The sequence below is a fragment of the Nerophis lumbriciformis genome, linkage group LG17 (genome assembly GCF_033978685.3).
Source record: "Nerophis lumbriciformis linkage group LG17, RoL_Nlum_v2.1, whole genome shotgun sequence".
Classification (NCBI taxonomy): domain Eukaryota; kingdom Metazoa; phylum Chordata; class Actinopteri; order Syngnathiformes; family Syngnathidae; genus Nerophis; species Nerophis lumbriciformis.
Genome location: NC_084564.2, coordinates 11968967 through 11980000, shown reverse-complemented (window position 1 = coordinate 11980000; position 11034 = coordinate 11968967). Strand labels below are relative to the sequence as shown.

General features: G+C 39.7%; 1 protein-coding gene across 6 annotated transcripts in view; it reads right to left on the bottom strand.

Moving 5' to 3' along the window:
• cep295 (centrosomal protein 295) overlaps nucleotides 1-9684 on the bottom strand; it is a 17597-nt gene extending 7913 nt beyond the window's left edge. For 5 of the 6 annotated variants that reach the window (XM_061972490.1, XM_061972491.1, XM_061972495.1 and 2 more), the window contains exons 1-10: nucleotides 9301-9684; nucleotides 6836-7036; nucleotides 6647-6771; nucleotides 4670-4763; nucleotides 4470-4583; nucleotides 4258-4398; nucleotides 2262-2445; nucleotides 1998-2171; nucleotides 1597-1917; nucleotides 342-427 (exon numbers count right to left, since the gene is read on the bottom strand). In XM_061972490.1, the coding sequence (XP_061828474.1) occupies nucleotides 342-427; nucleotides 1597-1917; nucleotides 1998-2171; nucleotides 2262-2445; nucleotides 4258-4398; nucleotides 4470-4583; nucleotides 4670-4763; nucleotides 6647-6771; nucleotides 6836-7036; nucleotides 9301-9399 (1539 nt within the window). In that variant the 5' untranslated portion in view covers nucleotides 9400-9684. The remainder of the gene's footprint in view (nucleotides 1-341; nucleotides 428-1596; nucleotides 1918-1997; nucleotides 2172-2261; nucleotides 2446-4257; nucleotides 4399-4469; nucleotides 4584-4669; nucleotides 4764-6646; nucleotides 6772-6835; nucleotides 7037-9300) is intronic. The other variant, XM_061972492.1, reaches the window with a different exon arrangement.
• Between the last annotated feature and the right edge of the window lie 1350 nt (nucleotides 9685-11034).

Here is an 11034-nt window from a genome sequence, read left to right as displayed (position 1 = left end):
GGAGAAGCAAACAGGCAATGTAGTGAGGCCCCACCAAGCCAACTGACTGAAAACAAACCGGAGCATCTTGTCCTGCACAGAGGAACTTTACACAAGGTTGTTGACAATATGTAAAAGTGAGAAACATGAGACATCCTGCCTGAGAGGTATATAGTGGCTTGCTCACATTTTAAATAAGAGGCTGACTATCAACTATTGACAGACACCTGTTGTTTCAGAAACAAATGACCCCCCCTAAAAAAAACTGACAATATTTCGATAGGTATCCGTCATTAATGGTACAACATAGCAACATTTTACTCAAAGATGACTACCAATTAACTAAAATGAGGGAACCGTACCCTTTTCTTTTGCTCCTCTTCAAATTCCATGGTTTTGGTGTAAAGCTGATCTGGGTGTTGCATGTTTGCTGGGATTGGCGCCTCTGCTGATGAAACCAAAAGAAAAAGACGGCAAATATCAACCTTTGAAACACAGAAGCGGTGAGCATGCATCTTGCAAATGGGTTAATGCCTCACTACAGAAGAGTTGGACATTTCACACATTGGACGAGAAAAATGCATTAATCTGCCCTGACGTGCATTATAAGTAGTTTTGACATCCCTCAAAAATGACAGAGCTCATTAGTGCACTAAAAGACAACTCAGTCGTTTACTCATTTGTCGATAATTGGTTCCAGATCCAAATTTCCATAAAGTAGGAATTCTTATTAATCTAATATTTTCATAGCACATAAAAAACCTTGTTTACGACCTTCAAAATACGTTTTTAACATTAATAGAGCCATCTACATAGTCACTTTACCCAATACAGTAGACATAGAAACTGTACTGTAATACATATGGCATACTGTACAGTAACAGAGATTCACACACACAGTTCTTAAACACAACCACTAACCTGTGAAAATACTAATGTGCAATACGGGACCTTAGATTTGTTAGTCTAAGTTTATTTAGCCATTTTTATTCTTGAAAATAATTCCGGTCATATTGCATAAAATGTGCCTAAATATGCATATTTTCCAATAATAATAGGTCGTAGTAAAACGCAAACCTGCAAGGAACTATGGTATTTTTTAAATATATTTTGAGAAACATGATAAAGAAAATCAGCAAAATTTTAAGTACAAAGTGGCATGACTAAACACAATTGACCCTAGAAATCTCCATTTTATGCTGTCCGCTATTTGTATAAATATATTGTGCAAACATATTCGTTATTATCTATACGGGTCTAGCGGGGGTACTTTGATACATTTTGTACATTAAAGATGCTAAACGCAATCCAATGTAGGTCTGACAGTCTGCACTTAGGATGACGAAGAACCCAAGAGAGAACAAAAGCTGAACAAAACTGCAAAAGGTAATTATTGTGATATCTAATACCATTAACAATAAATACGTTTTACTTTTTTTACTTTTAGAAAATGCCGATGGTCAATTAAAAACAAGCTGCAGACTGAAGTGGCCCTTAGTCTGTACATTGGACATCAACAGATTTGGTTTGTTGTCACGACTGCTCTCTTCACCTCATGCTAGTCAGCCATGTTTATGATTTATTTATATTTTCCAACAGTCTTGAATGCAGAATTACCTAATGATGATGATGATGATGATGATGATGAAGCCTTAGTGGGCTTTCTGGGTTCAGCCAGCACAGGTTGGCTGCTCAGAGAGCCGGTTTCAATCGTCGTAGTCCGCTCTGAGACCACCCCTGACTGTGTGATGATTGTGTCCCTCTCTGGCGCCTCCTGTGGTATGGCGATATTGTCCTGTTCTGGGATCATTTCCGATTCAACATCGGTGTCCCTCTCTGGAACCTGACTGGGTACAATGCTCGTCGGCTGGTTCCTCTGGTTCTTGATGCGATTGAGAAGCCTCTTTAGGTTCTGTCTGGGAGGATGCCTGGGCTCCACTGCAAGGGAAAAAAACTATTTTGTGTGTTCAACTTTTGAGGCATTTAACTTGCGAGGTAATCTAATTAGTATTTAGTACCATAGGCAGAATCCTCCGAATGAGTGCTCTGTGATTCTTGTTTACGGTCTGCTTGCAGTTCTGATGTGGCGGGTCCTTCCAATGTGACATCCAGCTCATTGTCCTGACAGCTTGTCAGCTGGACCTCAGGAAGAGGTTCTGGTATCAACTGGACCAGCAGGTTGCCTTTGACTCCTAGGATCAGACACATGCATGGTGAAGCATTATACATACTGTATAGATAGAACCAGAGGTGCTTGTGAGCAAATACTGAAAGGTCCGTACTACTTTCTCCTGTGTACATGTCCTCAAAGGCAAACTCCATCTCCTTCTGGAAGTCGTCCTTCATCTCCTGTCTCTTGCAGAGAGGGTGGAAGATCTGGGGCGGCATCTGGATCACCTGTTGCCGCCTCCTCAGCATGTCAGCCCTATGCTTGAGCTCCAGCTCCTCGAGGAGGCGCTCATGATCCTGCAGGTGCCATTGGTCAAAGTACAGTAGAGCCTTCATTTACTAACCACCCACAGTGCAGCTTGTAGGCGGGCTGATTGGTCTCCAATGCTCAGTCAACACAACAGTGCTGTCGTTAGCTACTGTGCTCAATGCTACTCTGTGTCTTTTAAGAAGGTTTTTTTTAGCATTTTGCAGCAGTTTTATAGTTTTAGTAGCAAAATATGAGTCCAAGGTAAGCAATTGACAAGAGATGTGTGGTTTAGAAAATCCAGTAAGAAAACTGGTGCCCACAGCATTGTACAACTCTGCTTCCTCCCTCCCTTTCACTGCATGCCAAGAACATTCACTGACAAGATAAGTGCATTTAATCTTTTATTTTAAACATTGAAGAGTTTTGTGATTTTAACAGTGAACCCATCACAGGCCTGACTGTGGGTGTGTGTCGGCAGGGCGGCCAAATACAAGGACAGTTCAGCTTGTCATTTTGTTTTCTGCAATTATGTTTGTTTAATATACAGTACTGTAAAGCGCTTTATTTTGCATTCAAAGTGGACAAACTAAAATAGGGAATTTTTGTCGAGGCTAGAACCAATTAGTCATGTTTACATTATTTCTTATGGGGAACTTTGCTTCAATCTACTAACTTATCTGGAAATGAACACTGTTAAAGAACCAATTAAAAGGTTGTAAATCCAAATCCAACTGTGTGGGGCAGGGGTGTCAAACTCATTTTTAATGAGGGCCACATGGCAAGTAGGGCCGCTTGTAACAGTGAATATACAGTATAAAAATATAAACTTATATTAACCTCGTTAAACAATTGTATCCAATATTCAAGTATTAATTATTGACAACCAAAAAGAATACTTGGAATATATTGTTGCATGATTAGATAACATTAAAGTTTAGAAGACAAGCAATTGCATGCAGTATATTTTTTATGTCAAAATTGAAAGAACAAATGCATCTAGCTAGAAAGGGCTTTGATACATTACAGTATTTTCATAAAATGGTGTGGCCCCCGGGCCTTGATTTTGAAACCTGTGACGACCTCTTAAAAGTTTTGTAATCAGAAATATGAAGCAGCTAAAATGTGTCAAACATTAATAACTGTAGAGATAGTGTTTTCCATTTTCCCATCATGATTTGCAGGGGATTTGAATGGGTGTAATTTTGAATTATGTGTTGTGTTTGGATGTTTTTTTCATAACATCCACAAAGTTCAGTGAGCAGGTTGTGTTGTGTGACTATGTGTGTTGACTTTTTGTGTTAGTTTTTTTTGCGCCATGAATGAAAAATGTTGTTTGGATTGGGTCGTATATAAAAATGCTGTGCCATGTACACAACATGGTGGGGAAACTTGCAGCAATTATACTGTCGGATATTAAAAATTAAGTTGGAGTCACCCCTAGAGCAGACTTGTTTCGGCGTGGCTCGGTTGGTAGAGCGGCCGTACCAGCAATTTGAGGGTTCCTGGTTCGATCCCCAGCTTCTGCCATCCTAGTCACATTCATTGTGTGCTTGAGAAAGTCACTTCGGGTCGTAGTTAGGGTCTTTGCATGGCAGCTCTCGCCATCAAGCTGTGAATGTGTGTGTAAATGGGTGAATGTGGAAGTAGTGTCAAAGTGCTTTGAGTACCTTGAAGGTAGAAAAGTGCTATATAAGTATAACCCGTTACAATTCCTTATTAAACTTGTGACGACTCGCAGGGAAAACTGAACACGCCGGCGGGCCGTAGTTTGGACACCCCTGCTCTAAATGAATCCTCCCCTCTGCATGTGACTTTCCATCACATGGTCACAAACTTTGTCTGCATATAAAAAGCTGTACCAGCGCGAGGTGCTCCTTTCGCAGAGCCGATTTCCCTCGGAGACGAGCCTTCTCGTGCTGCTCCACTCGTTTCCTCTCATTGTCCCTTTGGAATTCTTCCAGGTTTTTCATCGCCAGCTCGGCTCCCTCGTGGGCACTCGTCTGTTTGCACAAGGCCATTAGACAACTTTAAATGTCAGGAGTCATGTGCGTGCAGTGACGCCAAGGCTTACCTGGGGGTTGTCCTCCTCCCTGTCCACTGCAGTGGCGGGCATGTGGTAGTGTGTGGAGGCAAAGGCATTGATGTCACACTTCTTTACTAAATGCGGTTTCTCTGGAACGATATCCTGCATGTAAGGAGATGAGTAATTGTTAGATTGTGCAGAAGCTTTGGTCAAATGTTGGCTTATTGACAATGATTTTGTACAATCACCAGTAGTGGGTTTGGAGGAGGCGCAGGCAGTCTGGCCACCTTTTCTGATCTCGCCTTCTCCACCTGCAGTGCCTTCTTCCTAGCGTTAATTATTCTGCAGGAAAGCGAAGAGTGCACACATGTCTCTCGCCATTTCAATATGAAAACAGCCAGTGTTTCCCATACAAATAAAGATGTGAAAAATGATTATTATAATTTTTATTACCGCAAGCGGTTTTATGCCACCAACATCATGTAACGTCTCACAGCAGAGAACTTTTATAAACACCTGCTTTTTAAGTCCTAAACAAGTCAATGAATGAATATCGACCTGTGGATTACTGGATCGCTTGGACTAGGAGGACTGTTGAAGTGCTGTAGAGGCGGTCGTGAGTAAAGCACGCTCACTTCAAATTTACGTAACTCTTCTTAGCGTACCTGACTTTTGTGGCGGAAATATTGTTGTGTAACAAACGTTTGTGTGGTGTTGCGTCCTTTTTTGTGATTATTCAAAGCTGATTATCAGATCCTACTGTTGTCTTTTTTTATGCGTCGCAGCAATCATACTTAAAAGTCATCTGGATAAAAAGATACAGATAAAATAGTGCAGAATCTTAACAGTCCTCCTGGACCAACCCAATAAGGAACTGTCACGCCAAATTTCTTCCCCCTACAAAAATCTTCCCCCCCCATTTACTTCCGGGGTCATTTCCTCTTACGTAATTTCCTCTTACTTACGTCATTTTCTCTTACGTCATTGACAGCAATCGATAACACTTCGGCTTTGACACAGGACAGCAGCACACACAATATTGTAGTGAAATGGTTTCAGCAATAATGTTGATTTAAAGTACAGACATTTAACAGTATTATATATTAATTAATATTTTTTGCACGTTACCACGAAGACAGAAGTTCCCAGCAGCGGCCCTAACACTCCGCCTGAAATTTTTCGAAGCTTGCTGGTCTTTGACATAAGTCCCCTGGGAAAGATAAAGACAAATGTCATTCAGTGACACCACCATTTTCAGGAGATTTGGATTCTATCGATCGCTGTCAATGACATAAGAGGAAATAACGTAAGTAAGAGGAAATGACCCCGAAAGTAAATGGGGGGGAAGGTTTTTGTAGGGGGAAGAAATTTGGCGTGACAGAACCAGTACCAAAAAATACTGGTACTTGGTATACATCCCTAATTGTGATTAAAGGCTTCCAACATTGAAGGAGGGCAGAATAATAACTAAATAAACCAGGGGTGTAAAAAATACAGTCTGTGTTACACTGTAGCAATAAAATAAGCAGCAACAATTAAAAAATACAGCAAAACAATGTAATGTAAAAAAACAAACAAAAAAAAACCACGGTGATACTAGTAAAACAGACTTCTCTTTAAATATAGTAACTTTTGTAGCCTTTAAAAAAGTACATGCGTCATAGCCAGAGGTGGGAATCTTTGGGCACCTCACAATTGGATTACGATTCAGGAGCTTCGATTTAATTTAAAAAAAAAAGAAAAGAAAATTGATGCATCTTTCATTTATACATATTGATACAGTTTTACATTTCGTTTCACTATATAAGCGTTTATCACTTGCAGCTTTAAAAAAAAAACAGTGCATTTGTAATACAAAACAGTTTCATTAATTCCCAAATGTATTCAAATAATGAAAATGTTTGCAAAATTGGAACATACCGTAAGTGCCCTAAAAAAAAGGAGCCGGTCGGATCTCTCGATGAGGTGGCTCGCTGCAGTCAGACAAATTTTAGAATTGTCTGCATTACTTTATTTACAATAAATCGATTATCGACGTTTACTAATAGATTTTATCATCGTCCATGACCGAATTGCGATGCATCTAAAAATCGATTATTTCCCCCACCTCTGGTCTTATCCAAAATTATACGATGACGTCAAATTGACACAGCCCACTACAACCCTATAGCCACAAATAGATTGCCAATTTGTGGAAAAAACATTGACAAGTTAAAAATCCTCACCGGTTTTGCGTCTTTCTGTCTTTGAGCTTCTGTGATTTCAGCTCGTCGAGTGCTCCTCTAAAGCGCTCCTCCGCTTTGGCATGATTCTCCGCTTCCTTTTGAGCTATGGCCACCAAGTCAGGTTCCTTGCGCAGATAAAGAAAAGGCAGTTAGCATGCATGTGTGCCTGTTTTTGCTTCTTCATCTTACATTTTCTTTGGCCATCCGTTGTCCTTGGCCGACCATCTGGAGGCTCTGTTCATAAAGCATCTGCAGCGCGGATAGTCTCTCCCTGCGCTCTCGCTCCCATTCGTCCCTCAGCTCCTCTTCCAGCTGCTCCAACTCACGATGACGCCTTTGCTCCACATTTTGGCGCATCTGCAGGGCGATGAATTTCTGCTGCTCACGCACCTGCGGGTCAGTCCAAGGCGACAGATGTTCTACAGCAATTCTGGATGACAACGCAAGCTGACCGGTTGCTTGGGATGGGCGATATGCATCATTTCCTTTTTTTTTCCGTTAGCATCACTATTTGCTCTAAAACAGGAGTATCAAATTAATTTTCATCACGGACCACATTACAGTTACAGCAGCCTACATTGGGCCACTTGTCACTGCGACATCATAAAAACATTTAATCGCCACATGATATTACAAACTTCCCCCTTTCATTTGATCATCATCATATGTATGCCAAAAAAACTGATGGACAAATTGCTTGCAATCGTGCAGGTATTAAAGTTTAGCTATAGTCAATTTAATTTCAAAAAGGGTTCTATTAGAAAAAAAAAGCTTGGATTACCTTTTTGTATCACATAATACTGAATCAAGAACTGTGAAGTTGTAAGCAGTACAATTGTTTTCAGTCAAAATTGAAAGATTGAGACATAAATGACATAATGTACTGACATACATTTCCAAGTTGTTGCACACAGTTTGAAATCTGTGCTCAAAGATCACAGAATACTCTTAAACTTTTTGGAACTCATTGGGTTATATCTGAAATCTCGGGTACTAAATTAATGCCAATTTACGTGTAGATGTGTACTGATACTTCGATACATTTCTTTGAATCGTTGAAATGTTGGTGGCCATCTGACACCAAGTAAAATACAGGTCCTCTATTCTTGATACTGATAAAATTGTCATTGAACATGTTTCAAGTTCATTGAATGATTATCATCTGTGCCTTAAAATGTCTTAATCAAGATTATAATATAAATACAAAACAAAAATATTTTAAGTAATCAAAAACATTTATTTGTGAACAAGTAAATGATATATACATATATAAATACAAACATGGGCAGCACGGTGGAAGAGGGGTTAGTGCATCTGCCTCACAATACGAAGGTCCTGAGCAGTCCTGGTTTCAATCCCAGACTCGGGATCTTTCTGTGTGGAGTTTGCATGTTCTCCCCGTGACTGCGTGGGTTCCCTCCGGGTACTCCGGCTTCCTCCCACCTCCAAAGACATGCACCTGGGGATAAGTTGATTGGCAACACTAAATTGGCCCTAGTGTGTGAATGTTGTCTGTCTATCTGTGTTGGCCCTGCGATGAGGTGGCGACTTGTCCAGGGTGTACCCCGCCTTCCGCCCAAATGCAGCTGAGATAGGCTGCAGCGACCCCCCGCGACCCCAAAAGGGACAAGCGGTAGAAAATGGATGGATGGAAATACAAACATAGGACAGTGTAACAATATTAAAACGATATTTTCTTAGTTTGATTACATTCAATTATTTATGCAAAATAAAGTTGGCTGTCATACAAATTATTTGGCAATTATTCCCTGACATATGACAATACTACAACATAAACACACACGTGTTTGTGCAAATAGACAAGAAACATTTAAAAATATTGAAATATCAAATGTATTGTCGCATTTGAACAACTGTATTGTTGATAATAAAGGTAAAGTATTGGTATTGTTCATTATCAATAGCGCTATTTCTATTGGTATTTGTATTGCTCCATTTGTAGTGTAATAATGCTCATTGTCATTTCTGTATTATTTTTTATTTTCGCTAACTGCTTCTTTGCTATCACTTTTACCATCATATTTGCTGATGTTGCTCTATTGTTGTTGTTTTTGTCTCTCTGTCTAATTCCCCTCTTGTCTCCACAATTTCCCCCTCTGTCTTCTTTTTTTTCTCTTTCTATCCCCTCCTGCACCAAATGATAATATAAATACATTTAATAAAGTCAAATACAAATAAGGCAACAAGAGAAGTATCCTACACTTCTCTTTTGTAAAATAATTGGAACAGCCTATATGGGCATCTACATCAACTATATGATTTGCCTGAGAAGCTGGACAGGGCAAAAAATAAAAAAAGATATCGATATCGTAACGTAAGTACCAATCTGATACAGCTAATTCGATACTATCGATATTGGCTTCCACGCCCCATCATGTTTGGTATTAAAGTGCTATGATCTGGTACATTGTCAACTTTTTTTGTCCATAATGTCAGCTTTCATCCTGCCTGTAAAAATAATAATAGAGAGTAGTGACGAATGCTTTTATCACTACATGACAGCGGCATGTTTTGTTTTTTAATGCGTGGGAGAAATAGTGACGCCATCGTTTCGCCTTTTAAAAGCAGCGTGCTAATGAAATGAGTACGTTTCATCGTTCCAATGTTAATAAAGCGAACGCTCCATTATTTACCTGTTGTAGTCGCAGTTTCCTTCTCCGTTCCCTTTCCTCTCGTATCATCTGAGCCTCCTCGTTCGGGCTCGGTCTTAATTTAGCCACCATTCTCTTCATGTTCTCTCCGCGCGCTGGTCAACATGTCTGTGTAGCAACATGCAGCTAGCACCACTGCTAATCAGCCCAGCTGCTTAAAACGTTCCGCATGTCGATGGCATTTCGCCACTTACACGCGATTTAATAAAAAAGCCGATAACCCGTGAAAAGGGACAGCATATTTGCTGGAACATCAGATAGTATAAAAAAAAGTCAAAATCAAACCAAAATATCCTTTTCCGCAGCAACCAAATCCGTGCAAGGCAGCTCAAAAAGAGTTGCGTTTGAATTGTAACCTACGTCACATCCGGTGGTTTAAAAGTCCCGCCTTTAAGGCTCGGAAATCGCGCACTTCCGCACTTACATTTAGCGTGTTGAGTACTTATCCATCTTGCTGACTCAAATGGATAGCATATCCAGACTTATCTACCCGGCTTGTTTCCTAACAACTAAGATTGTTAAAACTATTAATGATATCAACCTAAAATTTATTTGGAAAAATAAATGCCATTATATAAGAAAAGAAGATATGGTTAAAGCACACTTGCCAACCTTGAGACCTCCGAATTCGGGAGATTGGGGCGGTTGTTGAGGTGGGCGGGGTTAAGGGGGAGGAGTATATTTATAGCTAGAATTCACTGAAATTCAAGTATTTCATATATATATATATATATATATATATATATATATATATATATGTGTATAAAATAAATACTTGACTTTCAGTGAATTCTAGCTATATATATATATATATATATATATATATATATGTGTATATATATATGTATATATATATATATATATATATATATGTGTATATATATATATGTATATATATATATATATATATATATATATATATATATATATATATATATATATACATATATATATAGCTAGAATTCACTGAAAGTCAAGTATTTCTTTTATACATATAGCTATATATATGTATATATATATCCATCCATCCATCCATTTTCTACCGCTTATTCCCTTTGGGGTCGCGGGGGGCGCTGGAGCCTATCTCAGCTACAATCGGGCGGAAGGCGGGGTACACCCTGGACAAGTCGCCACCTCATCGCTGGGCCAACACCGATAGACAGACAACATATCCATCCATCCATTTTCTACCGCTTATTCCCTTTGGGGTCGCGGGGGGCGCTGGAGCCTATCTCAGCTACAATCGGGCGGAAGGCCATTGTACACCCTGGACAAGTCGCCACCTCATCGCAGGGCCAACACAGATAGACAGACAACATTCACACTCACATCCACACACTAGGGCCAATTTAGTGTTGCCAATCAACTTATCCCCAGGTGCATGTCTTTGGAAGTGGGAGGAAGCCGGAGTACCCGGAGGGAACCCACGCAGTCACGGGGAGGACATGCAAACTCCACACAGAAAGATCCCGAGCCCGGGATTGAACCCAAGACTACTCAGGACCTTCGTATTGTGAGGACAACATATATATATATATATATATATATATATATATATATATATATATATATATATATATATATATATATATATATATATATATATGTATATATATAGATCATACTTGCCAACCCTCCCGGATTTTCCGGGAGACTCCCGAAATTCAGCGCCTCTCCCGAAAACCTCCCGGGACACATTTTCTCCCAAAAATCTCC